The 17358-nt window shown below is 38.2% G+C and overlaps 1 protein-coding gene across 1 annotated transcript in view; it reads left to right on the top strand.

Annotated features, from left to right (window-relative positions):
- SLC9C1 (solute carrier family 9 member C1) overlaps positions 1692 to 17358 on the top strand; it is a 107626-nt gene continuing 91959 nt past the window's right edge. Inside the window, exons 1-4 of the mRNA XM_005674974.2 lie at positions 1692 to 1836; positions 3394 to 3494; positions 6177 to 6305; positions 14496 to 14661. Of these exons, the coding sequence (XP_005675031.1) occupies positions 1692 to 1836; positions 3394 to 3494; positions 6177 to 6305; positions 14496 to 14661 (541 nt within the window). The remainder of the gene's footprint in view (positions 1837 to 3393; positions 3495 to 6176; positions 6306 to 14495; positions 14662 to 17358) is intronic.

Below are 17358 nucleotides of genomic sequence, written 5' to 3'. Positions count from 1 at the left end.
GTGTTTCTGGGGTCTTCACCAGAAGGACACTGATACCCTTTCTCAAAATACCTGACTCAAGAATGTTGGAAAAAAAATGTTGGCTTAGAGACAGAAAATTGAGCAAGGTTGCCTTTGAACTGGGTGAAGCACAGTGGTTACTAAACTTGGCTACACATTAAAATCGCTTGGGGAGCCAGGCTACCACACAGACTGATTTAAATAGGAATCGTGGGGATAAGACTCATCACCAGTGTTATCATATCTCCCCAAGTGATTTCAAAGAAAGTTATAGATACAGGGACAGAAATTACACAGACTGGGAAACTATACAAGTTAGAAAACTGAAGCCAACAACAGGTTATCCAGAGTCTTTTACGCTGTAAGCCTCAGCCCAGCAGACATTTGCATGTGCGCAGTCAGACCAGAGAGTTGCCACTTTCACATTTGTGCTAATATGGCACAGTGTTTGCAAGGCTCTTTGATGCTGGTGATATAATACCATGTGGAAAGAAGCAGAAAGTATGATTATATAAGGATGAACCCAACTGTGTAAATAAAATATATAAGAGCCACTAGATGACATGATCGTGCAAAATTTTTTCCTGTTTTGAAATGTTTGTTTATATATTTATTTCAAAAATGTTCACAAAAAACATATATCTATTTAATTAGTTTTCCTTCAAAACCGTTGTTTAGATAGTCAGAAAAGAGCATATAGAAAATGAGTAAGTATATAAAATATGAAACTGAAAAAGACATTGCTGGATCATGAGGGGAAGTTTAGTAGTAACTAATTGATTGCTTAGCAAGGCAGCAAGGTGAGATGCTAAGAGATGCTAGAAAATGTTAAACCAATATTAGGAGAGATCAAATTGGAAGAATTCCCTCCATGAAGTTTAAGGCCCTGATGGAAAACGTTCCCTACCATGGGAAGCAAGTGAGATTAGCAGACAGCAGCTATCACCTATTTCTTCAGACCAAGACTCATCATGGCCCTTGTTCTTCTTCCAAGAGTAGCAATGGAAACATGTAACAATTCTCCTGTTTTAAATCATTTTGGTTTCAATATTTTTCTTAGGTTCTTAGTTGCTATAAAAATATTTAAAAATTAGAGAAAACCTGGCCCATGAATGTGTTGAAGCAGATAAAAGATGATTATTATTGAATATCATCATGGTCTATTGCTTTCTCTCTGGATATAACAAGAAAAGAGATCAGAATATTCTGCCCCCTCCACTACTTCCCACTTTGGAGTAGTTGCCTGAACATGCTTCCAGAGGCTCAGAAAAGTGAGGGCAAACCCCTCAGTTGTCCATCCTGAGAACTAAGTAACCTGTACCAGTGTGTAGTCCCAGTGACTGGCTAGATGAAAAATCCTCTTTTCAGTTGAATAGATGCAGCATGAATAATAGCTGATTAGTGCTTGGTATCATAAGAACACAGGATGACACTGAATAGTCCCTATTATGTGGGGTTGCACTTTTTCTTTATCACTTGAATAGAAAACATCATAGAAGAGGAAAGCATCCTTAATTTTGGCAGACTCTAGGAAATTACTGGAAATAAGGACAAATATAGGCTTTTTCTTTCTCTTTTTAAGAAAAGCTTTAGGAGGCCACCAAGAAGAAAAATCTAACTTTGTTTTTGTTCTAGGCAAGTTTTGCAGAGTCCTAAGAGTTGGATTCAGACAGCCTGTGAGAAACCACAGGATGGATGGCCAAATTTCTAATTTAACTTTTCTTAGGAAAGAGTTTACTGATGAATGGCTGGAAATTTTTAGGCATTCATTCTTGCAAACTTCTCAGGAACTCCCTAAAATCATTATAATACTGTCTTTGATCTGTATGATTGGAGGTAGGTGCAATTCTTTTTATTTCAGTGTATTCTGTGGATGTATTTTGTATATGTCACCGTATAGAATTAAGGAAGGTAACAATAGTAGGAAATTAGTGTTTTCTTCTCTAAATTCATACCTCTATCCCAAGATTTTCAATCAAATGAATCCAATAATAATCTGCCCCTGAAGAGAGACCATGTAAATTTGATTCATATTCTTCACCTCTGTTGAGTTCAGAGTGTTCATACCTTCTTACTTGCTAAGTTATGGTTAGATTTAAGTGATGTGGTGAATTGAATCAGATTAACAGAAAATCAAAGGTTAGGTATTTTATTGTTAACTTGCATTATCATAAACTATAGTTTCATCCATATTTTTAAGTTAGCTGTCCCACATCTTTCTTTACTTGGAAAAAGAATTTTCAAAGTGATAGGTCTTCTGAATGATTCAGTTACTTGTTAACCCCTTGATAAGTGTTCTCTTGGGATTCCTATGTGGCACTAGTGGTAAAGAAGCCGTCTGCCAGTGCAGGAGACATAAGAGACTTGGGTTTGATCCCTGGATGGGGAAGATCCCCTGGAGGAGGGCATGACAACCCACTCCAGTATTCTTGCTTGGAGAATCCCATGGATAGAGGAGCCTGGAGGGACACAATCCATAGGGTGCCACAGAGTCCGGCCCTACTGAAGCAGCTTAGCACAGCACAGCACAGATGTTTTCTTAGGTTTTATCCAAACAGTAAAATATGCTGAGAAGAACAGAACACTGTAGAAATCAAAAGAAAGCACAATTTTTGCATCCTTTGACCTGATTAGAATTGTATTACAAATAATTAGGAAACATTAAACTGAAGGAAATGCTGTGATATTGCTTATTGCACTTTGAGAGAATGAACAAAGTTAAGTATTCATTATAGGCTTTCTAATAGGTAGTGAAGTGAAAGTGTTAGTTACTCAGTAATATCTAGCTCTTTGTGACCCCATGGATTGTAGCCTGCCAGGCTCCTCCATCCATGGGATTTTCCAGGAAAGAATCCTTGAGTGGGTTGCCATTTCCTTCTTCAGGGGATATTCCCGACCCAGGGATCAAACCCAGGTCTTCCGCGTTGCAGGCAGACTCTTTACTGTCTGAGCCACCAGGAAAGGTAGCTAGATTTCCTCATTGTTATACTAATTGCTCACTGTTAAATTGAGAATTAGCCAGGATATTTCATTTTAGTTATTTATTAATCCCTCATTGCTGGATTGCTTAAGAAATGAAAGCTGATTTATAGCATGTGCATAAATTACTACAAATATTTTAGTAATAACCCAAGAACCAATGGTTATTAGAAATGGTTACTAAAGATTCTAAGGAAATTATGCACATCATAAAAGAAGTAAAGCATGAGTTTAGTAGATTACCAATTATACTGATTTTATGTGTTTAAGTGTGCAGGAGGGCTTCAGTTACTGTTTCATCACTTACTTGCTATATTTCTATATTTCATTGTCTTCATATTAAGAAGTCATATCAAATTAAAGTTCTGTTAAGTGTGATATCTCATTGCCTTTCAATAGACATATTTTTTGCAGCACTTTTGAACCAACACTTGAAAGACTTTCCAATTCCTCTCCCTGTGATATTATTTTTACTTGGATGCAGTTTTGAAATGCTAAGTTTCACATCTGACCAGGTGTGTATAGTAAATATGTGTATTTTATTTTTCTGAGTATATCTAAGATTCATACGAAGATGGCTTAAGACAATTTGTAAGCGTATCTTTTCACTGCTCTACCATATATGCTTGCGATGCAAATAACATTAGATCAGCTGTGTAGAAAAAGGACCCAGGTGTGAAAAAGCTGAAATCCAGCTTAACATTGTCAAAATAGAGCCTAGGTCTCAAACTAGGTAGGCAATTCAGAATGAATACACATATAGCTACTGAGAGTGTGAGTAGCTGAGTATTTAATCATAATTCAAAACCTTAGACAAGAAACTGGCTAACAACATAGAAACCCAGAAAGACTTTGAACTACTGATACAGGACTCTATTACCAAGATAATTCTGACACTGAACCAATCTATTGCCTCAGGAATGTTTCATAGGGTTCCCATTAGAATGGAGTTTCTCTCTATGCTTGGCTTGGAATATATCAAGAAGCATACATTGAACCTCTTACATGGAGTTAGAAGTGAGAGAAAAAGCAAACTATATAGCCAAGGTATCTACAGTAATATTAAATAGTTGGGAACAGCAGTAGTCAGGTAGAGAAGAGAGAATATACTTACTACAAGGAATGTAGAATGCATTACTGGCACATTAAATAGTCCTCTAGCCCAGGGGTTGGCAACAAAGTTTTTTTTCTGTAAAAAGCCATATAGTGAATATTCTGGACTACACAGGCTGTATGATCTCTATCACAGCTACTCAATTCTGCCACTGTAATTTAAAAGCAGCCACAGACAATACATAACAAAATTGGCATAGCTGTATTCCAATAATACTTCATTTACCAAAAACAGGCATTGAGCCAGATTTGTTCCCAGGGACCATAGTTTGCCAACACCTGCCTTAGTTAATTAATATGTAAATAGGAATGTGTGTAAAAATGATTGACTTTCTCAAATAAATTCTATCAATGATGTTAAAAGTGATAATGGAAACCACGTATACAGGCAAAAATCAGAAGCAGATTACTACTTCATTTGTTATGAACAGGTTTCATAATCAGATGATATTTTACTTAAGTGTGACTTTAAATACTTCTATTTAATACTTCTAAACTTTCCTATTTGTCAACAACTCTTTAAAGGAAAGGCCCCTATGTCTAGAACTGTGAAGGGTCTAAAATTTTACTGAGGCTTCAATCTCATAAATTAACTTGCCACAGTTTCACAATCCTACAAAACACATGGGACTCCTGGGCTAGAGACAAAGTACTCTATTACTCATAGCAATAGCAGGATCCAGAGCCTAGGGTTTTCTTGTCCCATTCTATGAACCCCATAAAGAGAAGTAAAGAGGGCAAGGTGAAATCTGCATATGCAATGGGTTACATTATAAGAGAGGAAATCTGAGTTTAGAGAACTTGAATTATTTTATGATGGGCAGTGAGCTCATCTTCCCCCTTGCTCCAGAGAGAGATATTATCCTTATTACACTGGACAGTAATAGTAAACCTGCCCTTTGTTCTGGAGGGAGACACTTGCTGTATCTTCCAAAGCTGTTAGTACATACAAATATTCTTGAAAGAAAATATTCCTGGAAGAAAAGCGATCAGTGCCTCCACCCATAACGTACAGAGAAACACAGAAGACCAGTGAAGAATTACGTTCCAAATACAAGAGTATCATCTAACCAGTAGGTACTCAGTGTTTCCTTCATGAGTGAATGTTGAATGGATGTTAATGAACCAAACTCATCTCTGCTCACCCTCAAGCAGGAAAGCCAGTTTACTGACAGTGGATTATCGTGAAGGAAAGCATCTATTATAAGGTGCCATACAAGGAGTACCAGACATCTAGTGCTCAAAAAGTCTTCGCTGATGGGTTTCAGCAAAGCATTTTAAAAACAAGGCAAATGAGGGGAGTCCCAGAGTATGTGATCAGCTTGTGCACAATTCTCTGATTGGTTGATGGTGAGGTAAAGTTAAATCATTGCAAATATTTCCTATTTCCAACCAGACTCCTGAGGGGATGTGTTTATTTCTTTCATTTGGCGAGAGTTTAGCATCTGTAAAATAACTCAGCAGATATTCATCAGACTCTATTATTTAGATACTTCAGAGAGGAGCTAAAGCAGAGGCTATGAGGGAGGGGTCTATCTGGGGAAGGCCCCATAGAATCCTGCTTAGTTACAGACACCCATAATAAAGTTTAAAAATTGCAACTAAATATTTTATGATAAATGCCACTAATTAATTATTTCATGAACTGCATTGACTTCCTAGTCTCTTAGTCCCACTGTTCTTCCATACACATCTACATAAGCCATGGCTAATTATGTAATTTCTGGAATTTGATGTACCTGTTTACTCCTTTGTGGATTTTGTGCCTGATGATCCATCTACCCCAAATCTCTTTCTCTTGTATGCCTGAAAATCTCCTCCATATCCTTTAGTACCTGTGTCAATGTACTTCCTATGTTTTTTCTTTAAAAAGAAAGACTAGACATAAAGATGTCCATTAACTTTTTGCTGTAGCTGGTAATGATCTGATGAAAAACAACAAAAATCCAACAGAGTTAAGACTTAAGCACTTACTATGTTGTGATTTATCTTTTTATTTTTTGCTAGAGATAGGAATGCCTGACATGTATTCCATGCTAACAGACTAATGGGAAAATGAGAAAATAACAGTCTTATATTATTAGGTCCAAGAATATGCAGATGCCATACAATGGATGGATTCCCACTTATTTTTTAATCTATTTACACCAATAATCATCTTTACTGTTGCATTTGATATGGATGTTTACCTGCTCCACAAGTTATTTTGGCAGGTAAGAAGTTATTTTGGAGAGTAAGAAATGAGCTACTACATGTTATCTATGTTCATGTTTTTCTTACATTTTAAAAACTTAAAAAATTTTTCTTATAAAAAAATTTTTCTTACATTTAAAAAACTATTTTGAGATATAATTTACATGCAGCAGTGTGCATACATTTTAAGCATACGGTTTGATGAGTTTTGACAAATACCTGTGTAACCATCACCCAATCAAGATATAAAAATTTTCATCAATCTAGAGAATTCCCTCAGAATTTCTTTGAAGTCAGTTCCTTACCAATGTATCAGTGAGGCAATCCCTAATCTAACCTTTTTTTTTTAATAATTCAATTTAATTTGATTTACCTTAGAAATTTGTCCAAATATTGATGTGACTTTCAGCATAGACAGTGATTTCCAAGGTCATGGGGTATCAGTAGAATGACTAATTTTCTCATTATTTGTTATTTCCATATACTATATTTCTTTTGAATAATAATTAATAATCAGAAAAAATTAGGAGATGATTTCTATAGCTTTATTCTTAAAGTCTCAAATAGATGCCAGGTGAAAAAAATTACATAGTGACTTCACAGGCATTATTTTTAAAGATCATCCCTAAGAAAGTTAAATTATATTCAATTAAATTGATTTTAAAACTCCATTACATATTGTTTTTAGCTGGTTCTTTAATAATTACATAATAGTTTCATTGTCTTCCATGTATATCTTAGATTCACGATCAAAAATAGTAAATCTCTGCTTTGGTACCATTGTAGTCTTCTTTTTTCCAAAAGTTTTTATTTTTGATAAAGTCCAATTTGACCAAATATTGAAAAATTTTTCTTTTAGAATTTGTGTTTTTATGTCATATTAAAAAATTATTTCCTAATTCAAGGTCACTAAGATTTTCTCTTGTTTTCTTCTAGAAGTTTAATAATTTTATATTTCACATTTGGGCCTATGATCTAATTTGAGCTAATTTTTAATGATATGAGATGCATGTTCAGGTTCATTTTATTTTTTCATTTGGACTTTCAATTTTTACAGAATCTTTTTGTTTCTTCAGTTTTATTGTGATATAATCAACATAGATCACTATATAAGTTTAAGGGCTACAGCATAATAATTAATATGCATCATGAAATGATTATCATAATAAGTTTAGTGAATATCCATCATTTCATGCAGTTACAAAATTGAAGAAATAGAAAAAATATTTTTCTTTGTAATGAAAATTCTTAGGATTTACTCTCTTAACAACTTATATAACATACAGCAATGTTAATCATATTTATCATGTTGTTATATATTATATTCCTATTACTTATTTATCTTAGAAGTTTGCAAGTTTCTATCTTTGTACTGTCTTCATCCAACTTATATAACATACAGCAATGTTAATCATATTTATCATGTTGTTATACATTATATTCCTATTACTTATTTATCTTATAATTAGAAGTTTGCAAGTTTGTATCTTTGTACTGTCTTCATCCAATTCTCCTTCTCACTTCCCCTGTGGTTACCCCTATCTCTAGTGACCACAACTGTGATTTCCTTTTCTATAAGTTTGTTTGCTTGTTTGAAGTATAATTGACCTACATCACTGTGCATTAGCACAGTTATACAACATAGTGATTCAATATTTATATACTTTTCAATGTGATCATCACAATAATTCTAGTTACAGTGTGTCACCATACAAAAATATTAGTTATTGACTGTATTCCCAACACTGTACATTTCAAACCTGTGACTATTTGTTTTGTACTGAAAGTTTGTACTTCTTAATCTCCCACAGCTAATTCTTTCCTTCTCGCAATCCCCTCTCCAGGTGGTTACCTGTTTGTTCTCTTTATGAATCTGTTTCTGTTCTGTTGTTTGTTCACTTAGCATACTACCCTCTAGGTCCATCCATGTTGTTGCAAATGAGGAGAGTTCATTCTCTTTTGTTGCTCAGTAGTCTTCCATTGTGTGCATATGTTTGTATACTCATCTTCTTTATCCATCTATCAATGAACATTTTGGTTCGGTTCAGTTTGGTTCAGTCGCTCAGTCATGTCCAACTCTTTGCGACCCCATGAATCGCAGCACACCAGGCCTCCCTGTCCATCACCAACTCCTGGAGTTCACTCAGACTCACGTCCATCAAGTCAGTGATGCCATCCAGCCATCTCAACCTCTGTCGTCCCCTTCTCCTCCTGCCCCCAATCCCTCCCAGCATCAGAGTCTTTTCCAGTGAGTCAACTCTTCGCATGAGGTGGCCAAAGTACTGGAGTTTCAGCTTTAGCATCAGTCCTTCCAAAGAAACCCCAGGGCTGATCTCCTTCAGAATGGACTGGTTGGATCTCCTGGCAGTCCAAGGGACTCTCAAGAGTCTTCTCCAACACCACAGTTCAGAAGCATCAATTCTTCGGCACTCAGATTTCTTCACAGTCCAACTCTCACATCCATACATGACTACTGGAAAACCCATAGCCTTGACTAGAAGGACCTTTGTTGGCAAAGTAATGTCTCTGCTTTTCAATATGCTGTCTAGGTTGGTCATAACTTTTCTTCTAAGGAGTAAGCGTCTTTCCATTTCATGGCTGCAGTCACCATCTGCAGTGATTTTGGAGCCTAAAAACATAAAATTTGACACTGTTTCCACTGTTTCCCCATCTATTTCCCATGAAGTGATGTGAGAAAGTAGTACAGTTTAATTCTTTTGCATATAGCTATTCAGTTTTTTCAACACTATCAAATAGGCTGTCTTTCCCCTATTATATATTTCTTCCTCCTCTGTCATAGATTAATTGACCACAGATTAATTGCATATACAATAATTATTTTTCCTTTCTCAGATTAGGGAAGTCTTCCCCTCTTATTTCTTTAAATATATCCTCTGTCCCTTTCTCTCTCTCCTTTCTCTTTCAGAGAATTTATCATGTTAATGTTAGTATGTTTAATGTTCTTTCAGAGGTCTCTTAAACTGTCTTCCTTTCTTTTTGTGTGTTTTTCTTTTTTGTGTTTGGCTTCAGTGATTTCTAGTACTCTGTTTTCCAGTTCACTGCTCCATTCCTCTGTTATCTTCTAATCTACTGTTGATTACTTCCGCTGCTGCTGCTAAGTCGCTTCGGTCATGTCCGACTCTGTGCGACCCCATAAATGGCAGCCCACCAGGCTCCCCCGTCCCTGGAATTCTCCAGGCAAGAACACTGGAGTGGGTTGCCATTTCCTTCTCCAATGTATGAAAGTGGAAAGTGAAAGTGAAGTCGCTCAGTCGTGTCCGACCCTCAGCAACCCCATGGACTGCAGCCCACCAGATTCCTCCATCCATGGGATTTTCCAGGCAAGTGTACTGGGGTGGGGTGCCATTGCCTTCTCCAGTCGATTACTTCTACTGCATTTTTAATTTTAATTATTACATTCTTCATCTCTGATTCTTCTTTATATTTTGTAACTCTTTGTTAAAAACTTCCATCTTCTCACTCTATTCATTTAATCTTCTCCTGGATTCTTGGATCATCTTTATCAGGTAGATTGCTTATCTCTGCTTCAGTTCAGTTCAGTTCAGTTCAGTTGCTCAGTCATGTCCAACTCTTTGCGACCCCATGAATCGCAGCACGCCAGGCCTCCCTGTCCATCACCATCTCCCGGAGTTCACTCAGACTCACGTCCATCGAGTCCGTGATGCCATCCAGCCATCTCATCCTCTGTCGCCCCCTTCTCCTCCTGCCCCCAATCCCTCAGAGTCTTTTTCAATGAGTCAACTCTTCGCATGAGGTGGCCAAAGTACTGGAGTTTCAGCTTTAGCATCAGTCCTTCCAAAGAAATCCCAGGGCTGATCTCCTTCAGAATGGACTGGTTGGATCTCCTTGCAGTCCAAGGGACTCTCAAGAGTCTTCTCCAACACCACAGTTCAGAAGCATCAATTCTTCGGCGCTCAGCCTTCTTCACAGTCCAACTCTCACATCCATACATGACTACTGGAAAAACCACAGCCTTGACTAGCCGGACCTTTGTTGGCAAAGTAATGTCTCTGCTTTTGAATATACTATCTAGGTTGGTTATAACTTTTCTTCCAAGGAGTAAGCGTCTCTTAATTTCATGGCTGCAGTCACCATCTGCAGTGATTTTGGAGCCCAAAAAATTAAAGTCTGACACTGTTTCCACTGTTTTCCCATCTATTTCCCATGAAGTGATGGGACCGTATGCCATGATCTTTGTTTTCTGAATGTTGAGCTTTAAGCCAGCTTTTTCGCTCTCCTCTTTCACCTTCATCAAGAGGCTTTTTAGCTCCCCTTCACTTTCTGCCATAAGGGTGGTGTCATCTGCATATCTGAGGTTATTGATATTTCTCCCGGCAATCTTGATTCCAGCTTGTGTTTCTTCCAGTCCAGCGTTTCTCATGGTGTACTCTGCATAGAAGTTAAATAAGCAGGGTGACAATATACAGCCTTGACGTAATCCTTTTCCTCTTTGGAACCAGTCTGTTGTTCCATGTTCAGTTCTAACTGTTGCTTCCTGACCTGCATACAGATTTCTCAAGAGGCAGGTCAGATGGTCTGGTATTCCCATCTCTCTCAAATCTTCCACAGTTTATTGTGATCTACACAGTCAAAGGCTTTGACATAGTCAATCAAGCAGAAATAGATGTTTTTCTGGAACTCTCTTGCTTTTTCCATGATGCAGCAGATGTTGGCAATTTGATCTCTGGTTCCTCTGCCTTTTCTAAAACCAGCTGAGTTCTTGCTCATCTCTACTTCACTTAGTTCTGAGCTTTTATCTTCTTCCTTCAAATATATATTTGGAACATACTCCACTGTTGCTTCATTCTGCTCATATGCTATTTTGTTTATATGTATACGATAAGTTCATTGCATTTTCCAACCTTGGGGAAGTGGTTTTTTTTAGGAGAAGTCCTCTGTTTCCCAGTGACACACTCCCCTCTCTTCACCAGAGCTACATGATCTAGGGGTTCTTCCTACATGAGCTACATGGGTCCATCTCTTGCAGCAGGCTGACTTCCATGGAAAGTCTGACAGATGTGGCTGGCCCCAGTTCAGTTGTTTTCTAGGCTCTGCCTTGTGTAGATGCTGCCAGCTGCTGGTGGGAAGGGCGTGGAATCAGGCAGCTGGCTGCAGATCCCTGGGGGGTCCTGGGGCTAGGGCTGGCCCACTGGTAGGCAGAGCTGTGTTCTGGAATGGGTTTCTGTGGGACCAGGGATCTTGTATCTAGTGTCTGCCTGCTGGTTGGTAGGTCCAGTTCCTGACACAGCTGATTACAGGGCCTGGGGTGCTCCAAAGTTCATGTTGACCTGTTGGTGAGTAGGGCTGAATCGCAGGGGTGGGCAGCTGAGGCATGGAAAGTGTCTTAGAGCTGGTATCAGCTTGCTGATATGCTGGGTGGTGGGGGTTCCAGGGCTAGTACTGGCTTGCTGATGGGCAGGGCCATGATCCAGGGGGGACCTGGAGCAAGTGCTGTCCCGTTCATCTGGATGGCTTTGGTGCTCTTGTGGTTCCTGGGTTCATGTCTACCCACTGGTGGGTGAGGATGCATCCTGGGGCTAGTGCCAGCTTGATAGTGGGTGAAACCAGGTTCCTCCAGCTGACTGTAGAGACTCAAGAGGATCCTAGGAATAGTGCCAGTATACTGATGTATGGGGTTGGATCCTAGGCTTTTTGATGAACAGGGCTGTGTCCCAGGTTAGCTGTGCACTCAAGGAGTCTTAAGGAAACTAGCCTACTGGTAGGCAAAGCTGTATCCTCACCCAGGTAGCTGCTTGTCCTGAGGTGTTCCAATACTTTTGCCAACAAGCAGGGCCAGATTCTGCAGATCAATAAGCTAGACGAAGGATTCCCAAATGGCACTTGCCAGGGCCAGTGTCCACATGGTAGAACAAGTTCCCTGAAATGGCTACCAGCTGTGTCTATGTCTCTGGGGCATCATTCCACTCTGAAAGACTTTTCAAGATCAGCAGGTGGGGCTGACCCTGGCTCCTTTCAAATTATTGTTTCTGCCTTGGGTCCCAGAGCATCTGAGATTTTGTGTGTGCCTTTTAAGAGTGGAGGTTCTATTTCTCACAGCCGTCTGTCTATTCCAAAAGCAAGTCCTGCTGGCCTTCACAGCCAAATGTCCTAGTAATATCATCGCCATGGTGCAGTACCCCCAGGCCGGGGATCCTGATGCAGGGACTGGACTCTCCACTTCAAGAGAGAAACTCTGCAATTGTAATTCTCCTTCTAGTTGTGGCTCACTCACTGTGGGTATGGGTCTTGGCTCCATAGTGTCTCTGGCCCCTCTTCCCGTCTCATTGTGTGTTTTCTTTTTTTTTTTAAATATAGTTGATTGAAAATATTATGTTAGTTTCAGATGTACTGTGTAGTGAATCAATATATTTTGAGATTAAAAGATAATGGCTATAATTCTCTGTGCTATACAATATGTTTTTGTTGCTTATTTTATACATTACGTCAACCCCATACACTTAATTCGTCCCTACCTCACTTACCTTTCCCTTTTGGTAACCACTAATTTGTTTTCTATATCTATGAATCTATTTCTCTTTTGCATATATATTCATTTATATATTTTTTAGATTCCACATATAAATGATATACAGTATTATTCTTCTGATTGATTTCACTAAACATAATGTTCTCTAAGTCCATCCATATTGCTGCAAATGGCAGAATTTTATTCTTGCATTGGTTGTATAGTGGTGAGCATAGCTGCCTTCCATTCTTTTTATGGCTGAATAATATTCTATTGAATATAAAATCCACATCCCCGTATCTATTCATCTGTTAATGGGCACTTGAGTTGTCATGGTTTCTTTATAACTTTAGTTGTAGATCTTTTCTGCTAGTCTTATGGCCTTTCTCAACAATAGCTACTCTGTTTTAAATAGGAATGAGTGATCAATATACTGTTGGCTGTATTTGAAATACATCATTGCTGTTAACTGTAGTCACCATACTGATATTATGTCCCTATGCTTTACTTATTTTATAACTGGAAATTGGTGCCTTATGACCAATTTTATGCATTTCACACCTTCATCTCCCAACTAACCAGATTGCCTGCCTCTGTCAACCATAAATCTGTTCTCCAAATCTATGAATTTGTTTCTTTAGATTCCACACATAAGTGAGATTATATGGTGTTTGTCTTTCTCTTATGATTTATTTCACTTAGTATATGCCCTCAAGATCCACTTGTATTGTGGCAAATGGCAAGATTTCCTTCTTTTTCTTCTGACTGAATAATATTCCATACATGTATATGCATACATAATGCATATTCCTTATTCATTCATCTATAGGTGGACATTTAAATTGCTTAATGTTTGGCTGTTGTGAATAATGCTGTAGTGAACATGGGAGTATATTTGTGAATTCTCACAGGTACTTTAAGGAACAATCAGCATATTTTCCCAAGTCTGTTTGGTCATAAAATCATGCTAAATAACCACCATAGGAGAATAAGAGAAAATAGAAAGCAAGTTCCCAAGAGTGGGAAGGCAGAAGGCCAGGTTCCAGTTCTGAAATAATAGAATTTTCCTTCCTATCTTTTCCCTGGTCCTCTGCCATTTCCATGCACTCTTTCTATTATTTTCTTTTCTCTTTCCTCCCCCCACCTCCACTCTTCTGTAACTTCTTTCTAAATTTTTTTTCTTTTTTCTGTGTTAATGAGCTATGTTTCAGTTTTTCTCCACTGTTAAATGTGTATATATATTATACATATGTAACATATAGTATATTTATATGGTATCTATGTATATACCTTCACACATACATATCTATATTCAATGTCTTTATCAAGGTAATTAAAAATTTATTTTTTCCCTTATGGTTTATTACAAGATATGTATTATATATATACATATATATATATATATATCCAGGGAATATAATTCCCTGTGCTTTATAGTAGGACCCTGTTGTTTATCTATATGTAGTAGTTTGTATAAAAGTTGCTTTTTAATTGTAATATTTCCTATAACTAGGATTTCTAAGATTGCAAGACTCTCACTGCAATTTTTTCCTTATTTCCAGAGTTTCAAGCACATAGTTGTTAAGTAAGATAATTGAAAATTTCCCTTTGATGGACTTAATGTGATTCTAATGTGATCCTACATCTTCAGTATCCTGATTTTGCTTTTAAAAATGGAATACAAATGCAATTTGATTTTTCTATCTATGAAATTTCTTTGCAGATAGTTTTCATTACGATTCCTGGCTTTCTGATTAACTATACCTTAATCCTTTGGTATCTGGCATCTGTGAATAAATTGCTTTTGAAAACCACCCCATGGTTATTATTTTCAGCCATCCTTGTGAGTTTAGATCCCATGCTGACTTCATCTGCTATAAAAGATCTGGGTAGGTGTATTTCTCTCTTTTCCTATATTTAAAATATATTCCATGTTTAAATTGTCTAGTTTTAAGATCTTTGTTCATTATAGCTTCTTACTATGTGAAGTGGGGTGCTGGGACACTAAGGTTTGAGCATAGAGATTCTTGTGGTGATTCTTAGAATTGAATGAATGCCAGTGATGGGCTTACTTAGCATTTTAAGTCTTATATTCAGCTGTGGAATGAAAGTGAAAAGTGAAAGTGAAAGTCGATCAGTCATGTCTAACTCTTTGTGACCGCATGAACTATACAGTCCATGGAATTCTCCAGGCCAGAATACTGGAGTGGGTAGCCTTTCCCTTCTCCAGGGGATCTTCCCAACCCAGGGATCAAACCCAGGTTTCCCACATTGCAGGCAGATTCTTTACCAGCCAAGCCATGAAGGAAGCCCAAAGAAAATAATCTGCCTTTTGCATCGGCTGGGAATCGATCCCCAGCCTCCCATGTGGCAAGTGAGAATTCTACCACCATTGCCTTGGTTAGGGCAGGGCATTATTTGGAATGCTTGACTTTATGCATGCTTCTGCCTTGAGCCAATAGGATAGTTTTGGGAGCATTACAATATTGTATGTATTTCATAGTAATATTTTTATTGCCCAAAACCTCTTCTGTTGAAAACACTGTTCTTTGGATAATGCTATCTGTAAAAAAAAAAATTATCTTTTAAGTCTGTCACCATTAAGACAAAAATTCTAAAGAGTCAAAAACAGTAAAATCATTAATGATATAGTGTTTTCAGTGTGCACTGTTTTAGGAGAAAGAAACCTCTTTTGAAAAGTAAAATGCCAAGTCAGTGTAACCCAGAAAAAAAAAAATCCAAGAGTCGCATTCAAAAAAAGGAAAAATTACCTAATTTATGTTTGCTTGACTATTTTTTATAATGAGAATGGAAACATTTGTTTTAAAATAGAATTTTAATATGGCACATACATGCACACACACCCTCACACGAACACTTTTTATGGACAAAGCTAGTGGAGGTGATGGAATTCCAGTTGAGCTGTTTCAAATCCTGAAAGATGACGCTGTGAAAGTGCTGCACTCAATATGCCAGCAAATTTGGAAAACTCAGCAGTGGCCACAGACTGGAAAATGTCAGTTTTCATTCCAATCCCAAAGAAGGCAATGCCAAAGAATGCTCAAACTATCGCACAATTGCACTCATCTCACATGCTAGTGGAGTAATGCTCAAAATTCTCCAAGCCAGGCTTCAGCAATACGTGAACCGTGAACTCCCTAATGTTCAAGCTGGTTTTAGAAAAGGCAGAGGAACCAGAGATCAAATTGCCAACATCCACTGGATCATGGAAAAATCAAGAGAGTTCCAGAAAAACATCTATTTCTGCTTTATTGACTATGCCAAAGCCTTTGACTGTGTGGATCACAATACACTGTGGAAAATTCTGAAAGAGATGGGAATACCAGACCATCTGACCTGCCTCTTGAGAAATCTGTATGCAGGTCAGGAAGCAACAGTTAGAACTGGACATGGAACAACAGACTGGTTCCAAAGAGGAAAAGGATTACGTCAAGGCTGTATATTGTCACCCTGCTTATTTAACTTCTATGCAGAGTACATCATGAGAAACGCTGGACTGGAAGAAACACAACTTGGAATCAAGATTGCCAGGAAAAATATCAATAACCTCAGATATGCAGATGACACCACCCTTATGGCAGAAAGTGAAGAGGAACTAAAAAGCCTCTTGATGAAGGTGAAAGTGGAGAGTGAAAAAGTTGGCTTAAAGCTCAACATTCAGAAAACGAAGATCATGGTATCTGGTCCCATCACTTTATGGGAAATAGATGGGGAAACAGTGGAAACAGTGTCAGACTTTATTTTGGGGGCTCCAAAATCACTGCAGATGGTGACTGCAGCCATGAAATTAAGAGACGCTTACTCCTTGGAAGAAAAGTTATGACCAACCTAGATAGTATATTCAAAAGCAGAGACATTACTTTGCCGACTAAGGTCCATCTAGTCAAGGCTATGGTTTTTCCTGTGGTCATGTATGGATGTGAGAGTTGGACTGTGAAGAAGGCTGAGCGCCAAAGAATGGATGCTTTTGAACTGTGGTGTTGGAGAAGACTCTTGAGAGTCCCTTGGACTGCCAGGAGATCCACCAGTCCATTCTGAAGGAGATCAGCTCTGGGATTTCTTTGGAAGGACTGATGCTAAAGCTGAAACTCTAGTACTTTGGCCACCTCATGCGAAGAGTTGACTCATTGGAAAAGACTCTGATGCTGGGAGGGATTTGGGGGCAGGAGGAGAAGGGGACGACAGAGGATGAGATGGCTGGATGGCATCACGGACTCGATGGACGTGAGTCTGAGTGAACTCCGGGAGATGATGATGGACAGGGAGGCCTGGTGTGCTGCGATTCATGGGGTCACAAAGAGTCAGACATGACTGAGCGACTGAACTGAACTGAAAAAGGAAAGAGCTATCTGAGGCAAGTAGGAGGAGAGTAGGGGAGAAATACTAAGAGTATCTATATTAATAAAGAAAAGTCAGATCTTTAAGACAAGGAGATTAAGATTGTATCAGCATCTATCCCCCAACCCTGCTGCTATGGGACTCTGTCAATTCCTGCTCCTTTTCATATTCATGAGATTTGGAGCAGTTGTAATGAGAGAGAGAATTCCATAATCCTCCTAACTTTA

This window comes from Capra hircus, chromosome 1 (genome assembly GCF_001704415.2).
Source record: "Capra hircus breed San Clemente chromosome 1, ASM170441v1, whole genome shotgun sequence".
Lineage (NCBI taxonomy): Eukaryota > Metazoa > Chordata > Mammalia > Artiodactyla > Bovidae > Capra > Capra hircus.
Note: the sequence above shows the minus strand (reverse complement) of the source record. Positions and strands in the feature narration are given on the sequence as shown.